The 16,952-nt window shown below is 41.8% G+C and overlaps 1 protein-coding gene across 4 annotated transcripts in view; it reads right to left on the bottom strand.

Moving 5' to 3' along the window:
- NECAB1 (N-terminal EF-hand calcium binding protein 1) overlaps positions 1 to 16,390 on the bottom strand; it is a 61,946-nt gene extending 45,556 nt beyond the window's left edge. For all 4 annotated transcript variants that reach the window (XM_066990582.1, XM_048075266.2, XM_048075264.2 and 1 more), the window contains exons 1-3: positions 16,258 to 16,390; positions 12,548 to 12,572; positions 1,390 to 1,498 (exon numbers count right to left, since the gene is read on the bottom strand). In XM_066990582.1, the coding sequence (XP_066846683.1) occupies positions 1,390 to 1,498; positions 12,548 to 12,572; positions 16,258 to 16,299 (176 nt within the window). In that variant the 5' untranslated portion in view covers positions 16,300 to 16,390. The remainder of the gene's footprint in view (positions 1 to 1,389; positions 1,499 to 12,547; positions 12,573 to 16,257) is intronic.
- Positions 16,391 to 16,952: the final 562 nt, after the last annotated feature.

Raw genomic sequence — 16,952 nt, 5'->3', positions numbered from 1 at the left:
TTTAGGGCTAATGATTCACAACAGCCACGGGAACTGGATGTTTACAGAGGAAGAGCAGCAGAAGCTGAGGACAAGGGGGAAAAGGAAGGTTGCAATAATATAGTACAGATATCCAAAGGAGAAAAAGTCACAGGAGAGTGCTGTCAGGAACTAGCCAAGGGGAAAGGCCGGTCTGGAGCTACTTGGGTTAATGTGCAAGTCCTAAATATTAAGGTAACTGCTGAGTTCATGAGTGTGAGGAAGAAATGCAGTAAAATCTCACTGTGTGTTAGTGTCTGGATTTTTACGAAGTACATGAATTACAAAATATCAGCCTGTGGGTTTTGTTTGCCTGTGCAAAGTAAGATAAACCCCAGGGACACAGCTGAGTTTGACACTGGATGAGATAAGGTCCTATTACACTGTCCAGGGTTTTCTTATAGTGAACATAGGAGGCTGGGCTGTGATAGCATCTTCATACACTTTACTCTGCTGTACACAGACGGGAAAAGCAATACTGACTTTCTGTGTAATCACTGTTTGTAGAGAGAAACACAACCCATGCTGGGATTGCTACCCAATGTCTCCGTAACCTCCAAGAGAAAGAAATAAACAACCTTCTTTACCACAATAGTCCAGTTTAAAAACCACTAGCTTAATAACACCCTTCTAATTAACAAGAGCTGTGAGACCTGCTGTGAATAACTGTTGATGGCCAGAAAGGGGATAAAAAGGAAATTCATTCTCTTCTTCAATCACTGTGTATAAGAAAAAAATAAATAAATAGCACAAGAGAGAATGTAATGGCACAATTTTGGATCTACTGAAAGTAATAAGCAAAGTTCTTTGTACCCTCAGCCTGTTGCCTTGTTTAGCCCAACTGTACTTGGGACATCCAAATTGCCTAATTGATGACACCAACACTTGGTATCCCATGCCAGCACCACACAGCATGGCTTTTTTTTTTTTCTTTTTGCATGAGTTTCTCAATTCTTGACTGTGCTTCACAGAAATGAGTACTTGGACCAGATGTTGAGCAGGGAAAAAAAATAACCAAAGCAATCATTGTCCAAGTACTTATTTCTGTGAAGGTGGTAAAGAGCTGAGAAAGTCATATTTAAGCCTGAAGGAAGCCACAGACCCACGTCCTTATTGACATGAGAGGAGAACACAGAAGGCATCCAGTTTCCAGCCCATGTTCTTAGTGCACAAATCACAGTTATCAGAACATACGTGTACTTCTGAAATGTTTAGAAATAGTGAAGCTGTAAGGTTTAGAGCAGTATGACACAGTCTAGCTTCCCTGAATCAGCTTTCTTCTTAGGCTTGTTTTCTAAAATCATCCTGATGTCTTTTTTCCATTCTCAGGTGCAGACAGTAGCACTTTGATTGTAAGAAGTGGACACTTACTCAGTATTGTGTGTATCAATTGTGTGAAAAAGTTCATGTAGTTCTTCTCCACTCAGAATTCCATCAGCAAAGTAAGCTTTGAATTCATCAAAGGATAGTTTTCCATCATCTGGAAAAAGAAAAAAAAAAAAAAAAAGAAGAAGAAATGGAAAGTGCCATAGTTTCATTTCTGGTTTTGCTTTTTTACTTCAAGCAATAGAAGAGGAAGCTATTAAAAAAAACCCTAGCTCTTCAGATTAAACGTATAAACTTTATATATTTAATCAAGTCTTGTAAAGAACGTGTTAAATGCACCAGCTGTTGTAGTTTCAGTTCTCAGTTTGCCTGATAATTCTGTTATTCTTCCTCCTTCTCATCTTTCAAACAAAGATAGTTTGGATTTAGTAAGTCTTTACTGACAAACACGTAAAGACAATCCTCCTGTCTTTGCTCTTAACCCATTCATTGTGGCTTCTCCCCATGCTGTTCCACACTTCTTCCTGCTTGCTCCCTGTCCATGTCCCTACCTCTGCATGGAAGATCAGTGGCTTCCAGAGACAGAGAAACCCCAGGAAACTGTAAAACCAAAGATTTCTTGAAGGAACATGGTGTTTCAAAGAAGCTGTCACTGAAATAAATAGAGCTATCTATTTATTTCTCTTTCCTTTTTTTTTTTTAAATTTAATTTAATTTAATTTAATTTTTATTTTATTTCTTTCTGCTCACTGCCTCCTGCATGGGAGACTGAGACTCAAGCGCACAATTCAATAGCATCAGGGACCTGACCCTGGCTGTCCTCTCTGCCTAAGGATGTTAATAAATACACAGCACTGGTTTGCAGCATTTTGATTCTCTCTTTCTTCATAAAATATGTCTTTTTCAAAAAGGGCTGTGCTTGGAGTGGAACTAACAAAACAAATTTATAAAGCTTGACCAGAATAGGAATGGAATAAGAAGCCAGCTTCATGTCCTCTTCCACTACAAAGAATTTCAATTCATTTTCTTGGTCAGCACAGAAAATATATTTTATTTGCCAGCATGTAAATTGTCTGGTGATTACACAAAACTTTAGGAATGAGAAAACTATTTTGGACATATATCAGAAGTCAGTCGAGATCTGCAGATGGATTTTCAGACAGAATCCAAATTGACCATGTAATATATAGTGAAACCCAACTATGAAAAAGTTGACTTTTTATTCTCTGAGTACCTGGTGCTAATGTTTGTTTGGGACAAAAACAATCTCCACATGGATCCTGATCATCATCAATAACATGTTCATGTTGTTGGGAAATGTCTACAAGACTAATGGAACTCAGAGGGAGGGGAAGTACCATATGACAATATTCAGAAGAACAGTAAACAGATGTACACTGAATCAAGAGGAATGAGTCCTTATTACAATCTCTACTACATTATTTAGCAGAGTCTGTTTCATCCTTGTCTTAATTTAGCTTTAATTATAGCAAGCCCTTGACTACATGAGACAAAATCCTTGAGTTGAGATGCATTAAGACAAGATTAATTATCTGGTATTTCAAGGCTGTTACCACTTTATATTGAGGTTCTACCCTCCTTTTGTCAGATCAGTCTGTGCATAACCATGAATACTTTCTAAAGTATCTATTATATTTTCTACTATACTATTATACTAATACACTTTCTAAAGTAATCTAATGAATACTGCAGTGTTTCATTGAAGTAAGGATCATATTTGTACTTCACCTCCCTTAGGCATGTCTGAAATTCCAGAGAAGATACTATACCAAAGATACTTTTTAATAAACACAGATTTTTCATGGTTTGTTTATTTGGTTAGTTTTGTTTATTTGTTGTGTTGTTGTTGTTTGATTAATGACATCATAAATGGATAAAATGTGCTACAATTTGGACAGCCTGTCCCGCCCATAGGCTGGCCATGGTTGCAGTGAAAGAAGCAGCAGACTCAGGCTATTGTTTGCTCTGGAAAGTAAGACTCTGGGACGTAGAGAACATTAGACTCTATCAACTCAGGTCTCTGATCATGTCAAAATGAGTATTTAACAAATGGCAGGCAGCACAACTAATTTTTTTCTTGAATATGTAATTCCAGGCTAAGGCTAAGGAACCAATTAAAGGAAAAAATGTATGATAATTCTGGTTGCTGAAATGAACTAGAGCCTAGATGGGTCTTTGAATAACATTGTATAGAAGACGATGCCAGAAACCAACCAATGCTTGTCAGCAGGGAGATGATATTAGGAAAAAAAACAAAAAGTAAAAGAAAACAAGTTATAAATTAAAAGCTGATCCCTCTGAGGCCCATGAGATTTGATCAGGGATCCCTCAGTAGCAGCAGATACTTCTGTCCTGAAGAGGAAGTGCCCTCTTGTCTTCTCTGGACAGGGGAGACTTCAGCAGAAGTCCCTAGGTCAGGCTGAGACAAATCCACAACTCCATGTAAAGAGTTATGGCAATTTGATCCCTGTTGACTAGTGTATCCGACTGAGGTTTAAATGCAAGATTGATAACCAGCAAACAAAACCAACAGAAAGAAGATCCACCTTTTGCTATACTTAGAAGTTGGAATGGTAAAGCAGTAAATTAAAAGTTAAATATTAACTTATCTAAACTTATTGAGCCTTTGTATGAAGCACAGACAGTAAGTTCAGAGCCTAAGAGTTTATAACTCCGTTTGGGTAGCACTAAATTTGAGTTCACTCGGCTCTTTTTCTTCATTGAGTAACTTAATGATTCACTCACAGGCACAAAACAACTGTAGAGGATAAGGCTAAGATGCCCTAGGCACCAAATTAGTTCACAATATTGCAGCTTAATTTTATAGTGGTGAAGTTTTCATTATAAAGGCAGTATCTGAACCCTGTAACTACATGATGCATGGCAGCATGAACATTTGAAGAGTAGAGATGAGGAGTTTCTTCACTCTTTTACTTGTTTTTATTTCATAATTTCTTTGATTTGAATATATGGCTTCAAGTACATAATATTCAAGAGGATTCAAATTGGACTAATTGAACGTCTGCTTCAACAAAAACATTTTGAAATGTTTCATATGAAAAGACAGATTGTAGCTGGAGATAATCATCATTATGATCAAAATATAATGGCAAGATCTAGAAGAGCTATAAGCCAAGATGGCACAATACTGTGCTGAAGGTAGGCAATTTTCTTTGACAGAACTGCTATGATTACCTAATTGGCAATCTAAATACATCTGCCATTTGGCACTGGTTACAGAGAATGAATATTAAATACCAAGCGTACTGAAACAAGCTAATTTTCACAGCTATGCTTCCTTTGGCTTATTACAGATATAATCAATTGCTTAATCAAACTGCCTCTGCAGCTTTAGCCTCTGCTGGGCAGGGTGTTTTGCACGACTTATACACACACCCAAGAAACCAGTGATTGTCGGCAACTTTCCTGAGGTAAACATATGAGTTTACTCATAGAACAGACTGGATATGACAAAAAATAAAATAAATAAAAACCTGAAACATCTGCCTATTTATCTCTTTTCTTCAGGATCATTGGCTTTACATCAATCCACAAAATCATTGATCTGCCAACAGCCAGACTGGGCACTTTAGCTATTTTCTTTGTATTTTATCATCCAAAAGCAGAGATTCCCTTTTGCTTTGTTGCTATTTATTCTCAATAGGACTTTGAAAGGCCTATCTCTGACACATCACTAAGGTTGTTGCTGGCAAAAACTAAGGAGCTTTGAACCTATTTGCTTACTTACAGACTTCAAGCAGTCGCATTTACTGAAAATAATAATAATAAAAAAAGAAACAACTGATTTTTTGGGTTATTTCTCTAACTTTGTATAACTGTTTAGCTAGTGTAACTAGGGTCTGAGCTGCTGGTGGCCCAGGCCACCCCAGCATCTCTTTGGTGCTCAGATGAAGCTCAGACCCAATCTGCTAGCAAGTATTCCTTGTATTGTTTAATTGAAGACATGTTTGCCTAGCCAATGTTTTTCTAGTTTCCAGCATGACTTTTATTTTAAAGGATGCATTCCATCCCCTCAGCACTCCCTCCCCATGGGCACGCTTCGCTGCTCAGACAAAGCGAAGTCCCAGATAAATCCTGTCCGGTTTAAGCATTTCAGAGCAGCTGAGCTGGAACGTCTCTTACAGATGCTTCAATCTTTGTCACTGGCAAAGTGACAGGGGATGGATGATTTGTGAAAGAGAAACTTTTCTGAAGCTAAACATCCCTTGGACAAATCAGCCTTCAGCAATGTTTGCGCTGGCAACATTATCTCCAAGAAGCTGTTTTGCAAGCCTTGCTTGCTCTTGCGTGTCTTTGATGGTTTTCAAAAGCATAATTTCTTCAAAAACAAGCACAGTTCCTTGACCTCCTTGGAGCTCAAAGGCTCCCAGCTGGCAGACAGAAATATAAACAATAAAATGTATCTCCCCATGTAGCACTTGCAAGTTTTATATTTACATGGTATTTCGGAGGAGCCTTCCTTCAGGATGCAATCGTGTTCTTACATTTATTCCCTTAAAACTCATCTTTCTATTGAATAGATGTTTTATGTGCAAAATAGGCCCAAGCAACATCCCCCAGCACTCCAGAAACACAATGACTCTGTTTTGAATCATCCGTGACTTCAGTGGACAACACGTCTGACAGAGGAAATCCACATATGTACTCTCTTTCTGAGTTGAAAGATGACTTCAGTGAGCAAAATTAATTCAAGCAAACAATGAACAAAAGGTTCTAGTAATACATATTTGGAGTCTCCACGACCAAAGATGATGGCAAATGATGAGTCTGCAGCCAGCAAAGGAGGTTACAGTGATGCAAGGAAAACAGGGTGTCTTGCAGAGATTCTAGGAAAAGCCAGAAGGCAAGAGAACAGCTTCCACTCCCACCTATTTTGGGCTTCTGGTTAGGGCTGCAAGCCCTCCCCAGCAGAGAGCATGTTTGCTGACACAGCACATGTGAAGCTGCGGGCTCCACAGATGAGCTTCCAACCAGCATTTACGCAGCAGGAGCCATGTCAGATGGAGCTCATCTGGCTTACTCCACTCGGAAGAGTTGAGGGAAGGAAAACCCCAAGGCACTAAAGCTGATCCCAGGACTCACCCTGGTGGGCTGGGAGTCTAAAAGCAGAGCCAGCCCAAGCAGACTGATAGTACATACCTGCTGCATGGATATGCGTAAGAGGTTAGGATCAGAGCTAAAAGATATTGCCATTTCTCAGCCCTATACACAAATAAAATGGGGGATAAGCACTGAAACAGATGCAAAAAGTTGCAGAAAACTTGATGTATTGGTATATAGCACATAAGTTGGAATGAGACCAAGGAAGAGCTAACAAAATAACGAATTTCAGTGTGCCAGAGAGTATGCTGATAACATCCACTAGGTTCCAGGCGTAAGGGGAGACCTAAGAAGATTTCGGGCAAATGCACTAAGCTTTCTTTCACTATGATCTGTATCAAGTGCTCATATAACCAGAAATAATGTTTCTGAGATGTATTTAGGTAGACTGATGCAGTAGAATCTTGTGCAGGAAAAGTTTAGCACAAGTAACCGAGTGGTCCCAGGGGATAAACAGGAAGAAGACCTGGTGTTGGCCGAAGCCTGTTCATTTAAATACTCCCAACATAGCTGTGAAGAAGATAAGCTGCAGAGTGTGGTGGCTTCAGTAATGTGCTTTGAGTGCAGGGCAGGTCTGTGTGTCTGCACCCCAAATGGCATTCGCTGATGGGAGCCCAGCTGATGGATATTGGAGTGCAGGGTCCAGCCCCACAGAACGTGAGGGTCCCAGGGAGGTGGGATGGGGAATCCCACCCTGGGCAAAGCATGGGCTGGTGTGGTGCCTGTGGACCCAGATGGTTGGAAAGCGTGGTGAGAGCCCCTGGAGTCTGTGCTATGAGAGCTTTGCCTTACAACACCCATTTTATCAGTACTGATAGAACAATTTCGGAGCTCAAATCTGCAATGCAGCTGTTTGAAGAATTTCTGTGTTCTGACTCCAGTTCAGGATATATTTTCTTTGAAGGGATCCATTAGACATACAGCTCATACAGAGCCACTGTGATATTAAGACCTGGCCCTTCTGGGTATCACGTCACTTAGAGCTTCACCAAGGGATTCCTGCATGTAGGCGTTTTTCTCAAGGAGGGGCACACAGGACCTGAGACCCTGTCATGTTGTGACATATCTGGTCAGCCCATGTGTATGGAGGGGAGAGCCCAGGCACTGCTGCAGCTGCCACTGAGCAGAGCTGCTGGAGCAATTTGTGGGCAAGCTGGAGATCCCGTGAGATGACAGGACACTGGGGCTCCCAATTAGGAGATACTGGACTAGGAAAAAATACTGAAATCAGGGACATGGCATGCTTTGTTTTGGTCTAATTCTAAACCTTTCCTTGAAAATAAAATTTATTCCCATGAGTGGAAATATTCATAAAGCCTCCAGACTGACTCTGATGGTCCACATTAGAGTAATTCAAAGGATCACCTCCCTGAGGTGCTTCCCCAGCCTCTCTCCGGCATATTCAATCTGTCCTCGGGGATGGCTTAAGTTAGCACTCTGGGTTACAAACCAGAGCTGCTAAATCAGTACCTGAGGACTGCTGTCGGGAGGCAGCCAGACGGGCAGGTGGGAGCTGTGCCAGAGCTCACCTGGACCCACCAGCAGGCACAGCTGCCGGAGGACTCATCTGCAGAGCCAGTGTTTGTTCTGCAATGACACCGTCAGCGAATAATGAATATGAAAACATCTATTTTGACCTTTGCCAAATTGAGTCTAGACTGAGAGTTGTGAGATTTCCTCTTGATCACAGCGCAGGTGCAGCTCTGTGGCTTTCTGGTTATTCTGTGGAAATCCTGGCAGGTGACTCACGTGTGCACTCCGTGAATCAGTCCCTTTGGTTGCTGAAGCCAGCGGAAGCTGTAGGATGTCACCGCTGCACTCTGTTAGCTTATTTTACAGAATCCTTTACTGATGACCAACAGTCTCTTGCCAGGCTGATATTTCAGGCATGGTTTCAGAGCTGTACTGAAATCCCCAGGCCACTGCAATCAACAACAGTTTTGCTGCTGCTGGAGTTCTGGGTTCTTTACGGTGGGCACTGGAGGACTTTTCATCTGTTTCTTACGTTAAAGGCAGGAGAGAAGACGCTGTTGATATTATAACACTATTTTATACAGTTTGAATTCTACATTTAAAAAGAAATGTTACGTCCCTGCTCTGTATCATGGACATTACCGGGTGCTGAATGAAGACATATGACAGAGTAAGACTAGCCTCATCTGGCTGCAGTTTACATTTTACGGGTTCTATTTCAGTTAAATAATTAAAATTTATATATTTTAGAAGGGAAAAAAAGCTTTGAGTGAGTGCGTGTTTGAAATGCCAGAGGAAAAAAAATAAACCAAACATAAATGCTTTGATTTTGGTATTATAACATTTTGTTGCTGTTCTGTGCTGGGTATTTGATATTTAGGTTCAGCCTTCTCTGGAGACTTAGTCTTGCTCTGTCTAGTCATTTTTTAAATTTTCCCTCATCATTTGGTTGCAGTTATTCTTGACTGCCTGCAGCATAATGTTTGCTGTGCTCCTTCCAGTTAAGGCTTTTTTTTTTTTTTTTTTTTTTTAAGTCTCTGCTTCTATAGAAATTATTACCTTTGGTGTTTTCAAATATTTTCCTCTTAGGAGCTTTAAGGATATTTGAGATACTGCTTATACTCCGCGTCTCAGTGTTTGTTCATAACAGTTGAGTTGTATTTGCAAATCAATGACAACAACTGCATACAAACCATCTTCTCTGGGCCTGCTGTATTAGAGCTGCCCCTTTGAGTTAACTCCTGCTCGGGGCTGAGCCAAGGGATTAGGGGTGGGAGCTATACATTTGGAAGAAGACCATAAATATCAATTCATAACTTGTGGAGCATAACATGCTGCTGGGCCTGTGATCATTTTTTTTCCACCTCCATATGGGTCTAGATCTGAAGCAGCCAGGCTCCCATCACAAACAAGCTGGAGATAATAAAGTAGAAACACTGCCAAAAGGCAAGAGCAACCTCCTTTTCCCACAGGAGGACAGGAACAGAAATGACCCCCATGACACAGGCAAAGGGAGACACAGGCATTTTGACAGTCAGACTGTTCACAACAGGATTTTTGCGAGAGCCTATATCTGAATTTCCCTTCCTGTGCTAACAGGAAGGAATTATTGTAGAAGGCCATGCAAGCAGGGTGCACATCAAAGCTGCAAGGGCAGGAGAGGCCCCAGGGTGACCTTTACCAACTTATATTGTCTCATTTGTTGGCAAACCACTGCAAGGCTCATGGGGTGCCTCAGGTCCCTCTTAGCACATCAGAAGGTCACACACATGCGGCAACCATTGCTGACTGTGAGATGAGGGTTGTTTTTTTTTTTTTCCTTGCCTAAGAAAGACTGCATTTGGCAGTTCCAGTTTCGCATATTTCTGTACTTCCCCCTTGCTAGGTGGGGACAGGATTTTACTTTTTGAAAGGAATTTAGTGAGTTTGATTTTGCTTTAAATAGCAAAAGAAATTAATTAAATGAAGAACTTTCCTTTAGATGTTTTTTTCCAAATTAATTCTGTTCAAATCCACATTGTTTCCTTTGAACACATGGAGTTTTGTAAAGTAAACCAGACCAAAACTTCACTTTGACATGCAAAACCGAAACTTCTCCTTTTATAAAAATGTTGATGTGCAACATCTCACCTTTATGAAATTGCTTTTTTACCTCAGGGTTTTCGTTAATATTATGAACCATATATTTCTTAGAAATGTGATATCCCTTTTGTGTGCCATGATCTCCGTCTAAGAAAATCACACGACCTTTTCAGCTGCTGGAGAAGTGTTGATCTGATCCATACCGAGTGGAGCTGCTCAGCCATGAACTACAAATAGAGTTTATGAAGCTGATCATCTTGAGAAAGCTGTGGATATTTCCAGAAACGGACTGGTAATAGAATGATACACGTACCTGGGCTGGCAGAGAAAGAAGCCACCACCACCAAAGAAATAGAGCTTGTATGGCTTCTTTTAAATGGGGGAATGACTATTTGATAAAGTAGTTACTCATTTAAGCCCAGTTGTCATAAATCATTGTGATATGTTTGAGTAACAACAAATCAGCAAGAATTCTTGGCTCTGGAGTTCTTTTTTATTTTATTTTATTTTATTTTATTTTATTTTATTTTATTTTATTTTATTTTATTTTATTTTATTTTATTTTATTTTATTTTATTTTATTTTATTTTATTTTATTTTATTTTATTTTATTTTATTTTATTTTAATTTTTTCCTTGCTGTGGAAGGCAAACCTGAAATCTCACAGTCTGTAAGTCCACGATAAGAACACTCTCTCTTATAATGCTCCCATCTTTCAGTTCGATCCAACTTTCTCAATGCATTATTTTCTTGTTGTCAAACAAGTACCTAGTAAGGTTTTTAATGATTAGCTGCTTTTATAATCTCACAGGAGAATGAATATGGCAGCTCTGAGTGAGTCCTATTAAAAGTGTATGGGAGAACTTTACAGATCGTTTCAGGGACAGGAACTTAGTATTTGTTACTGTAAGCCAATACTTGTTTTTCTGTAGCACAGAAAGGTAACACTGAAATTGTAAATATCCCATTAATTAACAAGAGTTAATTATCTGTGTTGACAACAGTGCAAACACGTTAGATATGTGTTCAAATTTCCAATAACCTTTCTAAGAAGCTACTTAACATCCCAGCCTTAAAGCCAATCTGCTCCCTAATAATGTGGCAGGAGCTTGTGCAGTGCTAGATTAGCAAAGTGGAAGTCCCACAGGCAATTGATGGTTGAGCAAACACAATTAAGCACATAAGAGCTGAAACCATTTCCAGTTTATGGACTCGAATTAATTGAAGTAAAGTGGTTGATCTCAGCCACATTTCCCCCAATAAGATGTTGTAAAGCATCCATATATAGCTGTGAACTCCAGTGACTGAAGTCTCTGGGGCTGATGTGGCTTCTGGAACAAGCAAGTTTGTCACTGACTGTGTGAACTGTTTCCCCTATTTTAGTAGTAAAGTATAAGTAATAAACGGGGGGTAACCTGAAATAGGACTGGAAGTCCTCACCACTGAAGTGCTGTGGATCCACCAGGGCTGGGACAGAGCACTGAGCTCTCTGGATGGGCCTGCCGTGGTTTATGGGGAAATGCCGGGTGCTGCACACAAGCTGGAGCAGGCACACTGTCAGAGGTGGGCTGTGGGGTAGGACTGCCCTCTTATTCGACAGGCTTGGCTGTACCACCAAGCTGCTTGGTAGCCCCTCACTGCCCAGTGCAGCCTCCTGGAAAGCTAGCCTCTCTATGTTCTCAACGGCATTTGTTGTGCCTTCAAACAGCGGGGTGAACTTTGTCAAAACTGCCCAATAACTGATTTCTGAGGACTGACTGGGAGTTCCTCACCAGGGTTAAACCTCCCTGCGCTGTGGGTTCAGCGTTTCAGGAGAAGACCAAAGTCCGGCACGTGCTTCTGCAGGAAGTCATGTCTACCTTCGTCCTGTACTTTGGTATTGCAGGGATAAATAACAGGGAGCTTGTATTTCCTTCCTATCCTGTAAGATCTGTCTCTGGTTATCTGTGTAATAGGGTAAGCCCTTCTGTGGTAGCAGCAGAGTTCATAACACTCCATCTCACACTCTCTGTGGCAGTGGTGTCATTTCTCTGGTAGGGACGTGGCACAAAATGACAGCTCTGTGTTGTAAATATACAAGTCGAATTCAAGGCTTTACTCTGCCTGCTGACATGCAGAACAAACATATAAATGCAAAATGTAGGAAACACAAATGTGACTGCTGGATATGGCCTCTGGTGTTTTAAAAAAGTAATAAGATGGAGCTACTACCAAATATTTCAAAACTTCTTAGGAACATAATGTCGCTAAGAAAACACCCACATGCAGCCAAAGTGCAAATCAAACACACATGCCAAATCGTGAAAGCAAAAGATCTGTCCTTAAGGAACACATCAGGAGGATCAGTGCATGATGATATACATTGCACTGAGCCTACAGAAAGCATCAAATGACATGAGAGATGGCTGTTTTTCTTGTGAGGATGTTTAAAGTGTGATTTGAGAGGCTGTATCAGTGATGAATATTTTTTCTAAAGGAAGGGGAGAAGACAAGTGAGTAGTCTTACCATTCTTGTCTGCTCTTCTCAGTATCTAAATAAAAAGAGAGAGAGGAATCACTTTTTTTTTAGCATGGGTTAGTAGCACACAGTGCTGTGTTTAATGGGCATTAACAGTTTGAGTGCTGCACCATGTTTCACAAGACTGCATAAAACTGAAAAGCCCTTAGCATGCCTCCAATCCTTCTCTCACAGTATCGCTTTCTTTAACTCCTCCTGTGCTGTGTGTAGAGAAAAACAAGACCAGAAAAAAAAACAGCTTTATTTTCTGTTTTGCATATAGCTTGTGAGGGTGATGTCCAGGCACAAAACCTGATTCCATATGGCCATGGTGATTCTGGACTTGGGGTAGAGAGAAGCAGTGTAAGGAAGCAGAGTGAGGGAGGTAACTGTGAGGATGCTTCTGCGCATCCGAGATGGTGAGAAAGACGCGGGGCCTGGGTGGGTGGGGGAGGCAAGGGGAGAAGGCACGAGAGGAGCTGGGTGGCACGAAGGGATCAGACTGGGGGCGGGAGGCAGCGATGTCAGCTGCGTAGGAGCAAATCTCGGGTTGCTCTGATAGTAGAAAAAAGGTTTAGAAGGGGAGAGGGAAAGCAGGAGGAAATAGCAAAACTGTGACCCACTTCCATGATTTCATTTATGGCCTCTGAGCTGAACTGTGCACTGGGCCCAGTTTATGGCATGCGCAGTATGCCATAACTTAGCGAGATGACACCTTCCCACCCTGTATTCTCAGATAAATCAGCTTTCAGCATGAGGATTGGACTGTTCAGAGTTTTTAAATATTTACTCTAGACTGGAAATTTCCTCCTAATGCTAACTAAAACCATTTGGCCAAAAAACTAAATGCAGAGCAAAAGAAAGAGCATTCAAAGCATTTTTATTAGAATACAATAAAATCTTTCCAGAGTCTTTAACACGTAAAATACCATCTTAGATTCATGGTTTGGCTGGATTTTGTGGGGGGTTGTTGTTAGTCATTCTCCCCTATCACCGGCAAGCAACCTTCTTTCCTTTCCTGTCACCCGAAGGAAAAGTCAAGAGTGCTCGGCAGTGTGCCCACCTGCCAGGATTGCATGGTGCTCCAGAGGAGCAGCTGTATGTGAGCAGGGATGGCAAAGAGAGCTACAGCACTGAAAGGTTTGGCATAATTTTTTTTTTTTTTGGGGGGGGGTTGTTTGTTTGTTTTTGTTTTGTTTTGTGTTTTTTTTTTTTTCCAGCTGGAAATTGAGAGATTTGTGATATTTGGAGACAGCAGAGAAAACTAATGCTGTGAGATCTAAAGGAAAGGACTGGGCTTTGTTCTGCCCAATTACATGTGACAAAAGGGAACGGTGGGTGCGCCCCAGCAGATGCATATCAAAGGGGCTAGGGCTGGATCCTGCTCCTCACCTGGGGAGTGCCTGGGCTGAGCTGCCCACGCTAGGCATATGTGCAAGCATCTCTGATGAGAAAGGGCAAGGTGTGCTTCTGAGAGGTGATAAATATGCCCAGCATGGACCCAAGCATTATTAACGGATTAAGAGTGGCTTGTGCCACAAGAAGCAATGGCCCTTGCAGAGCCAGACCGTCCACTACGGCCACACCAGGCGATGCAGCTCACACCTTGGGCAAGCCACCTACGTGAACAAGAGGGCTGGCTGCTCCATCTTATGGATGTGTAGGGTTGGGAGCTTCAATTGACTAGCAGTGCCCTATAAATAAGGGTTAAAGGTGGCAAAAAAATCTGGATAAATATATTTTTGGTGAAAAAATAACACTGCCATCCTATGGAAATGTTAAAATTGTTTGGACACTTGGTAGGAATTTTGATACAAAGGCAGGGAGAAGGTTGCATTACAAATCAGGGCTCACTCCCACTAGGTCTCTGCCTGACTCCCAGTGGGACCAGGACCTCAGCATTTGCCCTTTCCATGCAGCCCTACCCGCAATCTCTTGCTACTGGTCTAAGTGTTTCTACAGGTGGAGGTATTTCAATGAGGGGTCATCAGAGAGCTGCACACCCCAGAATATCTGCGATATGAGTGTGCTCCCACAGGAGGAAGGGCCTCCAGCAACCAGTCCCTGCTCTCAAGCAGGCAGAGCTGGGATTTCAATTCAAGCATTCAAGCTTTTCTTTTGCGTGTAGGAGCAGAAGTGCAGGTGTAGCCCCTCAAACCCCATCCCTTTTCTAGTTTTGTGAATGGCACAAATCCATAAATCAAAACCTGACAATGGTTTAAAAATTGCTAAAATTACACAAGTGATTTTGATTTGAATGAAATGTTTTATGTTGGGTGAAATAAGTTTTCAGTTTGTCAGATAATCTGCCCATCTGCAGCTTCCCAACCCAGTGTATTGAACTAAACTGGGAGCAAGCTCCACTTCCAGGTTTTTTAACTCTTTCATGGCACCCTGTTTCTCTTCTGTCTTTTCAATCTATGCCTATAATTCTTCTGCCTCTCTTTAAAGAAATAATTGAGACTAAAAAGCTGTGTTTTCCTTGTACACTTGAATGGAAATAGTAAGTCAACAAAGAGTCCGTTTTAAATTTTTTCTTACAGAGGCTAGAGAAATCAGTAGGTGAGCAGACATGGCTTAAGTAAGATGCTGTTTGAAATAATTTGGGGAAAAGCCTTGAGATGTGAATGTGGTTGCATTACATAAAAAATCTAGACAGAGGGCCCTTAAGACAAGTTTTAATACATAACATGCCCTTTCCAGCTCAAGTTCTGGACTAACCCTGGTATAAGAGTTGGTCTGAACTAGGTCAGAGCTATTGGTAGGCTGTGAATGGTATGAAGGTACATAGGTACACTTGTATAAGATTTTTTAAGACTCCTGAAGGACAGAGGATACTTTAGAGATTGTTGGGCTGGAGTTTGCCTTTTATGCTGGACTTGCATTGGACCAAAAAAATGCTCTGTACAAGGCAAGCTTAGACAAAAACCATTGCGCCTGCACCCTGTGAGATGCTGAGCCCTTGGCGATGGTCCAGCACAGCACCGCTGAGGGGCACGATGGACAAATGCTCCTGCTGCTGCCTTGCTCGGCTCCCTTTTACAGGGCTGAGGGCTTAGTGCCGCTCTGCACATCGACCCTGGGCATCTCAAATCCATCAGGGCCTAACGGGACACTTTGGGAAAAAACTCCACACTTCTGCAGGGTGATAAACTCCTTAGAGAAAAGCTCAGAAAAAAAAAAAAAGAAGTAAAAATCCAAGCACTGCATTTCGAAAAATGACAGTGTTTTCATCCAGTGCCTCCCGTAACCAGCCCCAACTTGCTAACCTGCTCTCCTGACACACGCACGCTGTTGGAAGGAAACTCATTCCCCAGCATAGATATTGGACATTAAAAAAAAAAGAAAAAAGGAAAGGAAAGGGGAAAAGGAAACGGAAAAGGAAAGCAATAAGGGGAAAGGGAAAGGAATAAGGGGAAGGGGAAAGGGAAAGGGAAAGGGAAAGGGAAAGGGAAAGAGTGAGAAGGGAAAGGAGAGGGAGAAAGAGAAGAGGAAAGAAGGGGGAAGAGAAAGGAAAAGAGAAAGGAGAAGGGAAAGGGAAAAAGGAAAAGGAAAAGACACACAGCCTTTCCCGGCTTCACCCCCTTCCACCCTGAGGAGGAAATCAAAGCCCCGCAAAAAAAAAAAAAAAAAAAAAAGAGACAGAGAGACCCTCATCCGTCAAACGCCTTCAATTGCTGCCTTTGGGGGTCATGACGGCAATTGTGCCCCGTACTCACATCGCGGAAGATGCGCAGCCCCGCGCCCAGCTCCGCCGCCATCCGCCCGCCGCAGCCGCCGCCACCGCCCGGAGCGGCGGGGCCGGGAGGGGAAGGGGGGCGGCAGCCCCGGCACCCCCGGCCCCCTCCCGGCCCCGCCGCCGCTCCCCCGGCCCCGGGGATGGCTGCTTTGCCGGGGGGCCGGGCCGCAGGCTCCGCCCGTCGGTGGCTGGGTCCTCGTGTGCGTCCTCCGTGCTATGGGGCAAGTCGTTGGGAGAGAGAGGACGGAGAGAAAGAGAGAGAAAGGAAAGAAAGGAAAGGAAGGAAAGGAAGGAAGAAAGGAAGGAAGAAAGGAAGGAAGAAAGAAAAAGAAGAAAGAAAGAAAGAAAGAAAGAAAGAAAGAAAGAAAGAAAGAAAGAAAGAAAGAAAGAAAGAAAGAAAGAAAGAAAGAAAGAAAGAAAGAAAGAAAGAAAGAAAGAAAGAAAGAAAGAAAGAAAGAAAGAAAGAAAGAAAGAAAGAAAGAAAGAAAGAAAGAAAGAAAGAAAGAAAGAAAGAAAGAAAGAAAGAAAGAAAGAAAGAAAAAGAAAAAGGGAAAAAGAAAGAAAGAAAGAAAGAAAGAAAGAAAGAAAGAAAGAAAGAGAAAGAAAGAAAGAAAAAGGGAAAGAAAGAAAGAGAAAGAAAGAAAGAGAAAGAAAGAAAGAGAGAAAGAAAGAAAG

The sequence above is a fragment of the Anser cygnoides genome, chromosome 2 (assembly GCF_040182565.1).
Source record: "Anser cygnoides isolate HZ-2024a breed goose chromosome 2, Taihu_goose_T2T_genome, whole genome shotgun sequence".
NCBI classification, from domain to species: Eukaryota; Metazoa; Chordata; class Aves; order Anseriformes; family Anatidae; genus Anser; species Anser cygnoides.
Note: the sequence above shows the minus strand (reverse complement) of the source record. Positions and strands in the feature narration are given on the sequence as shown.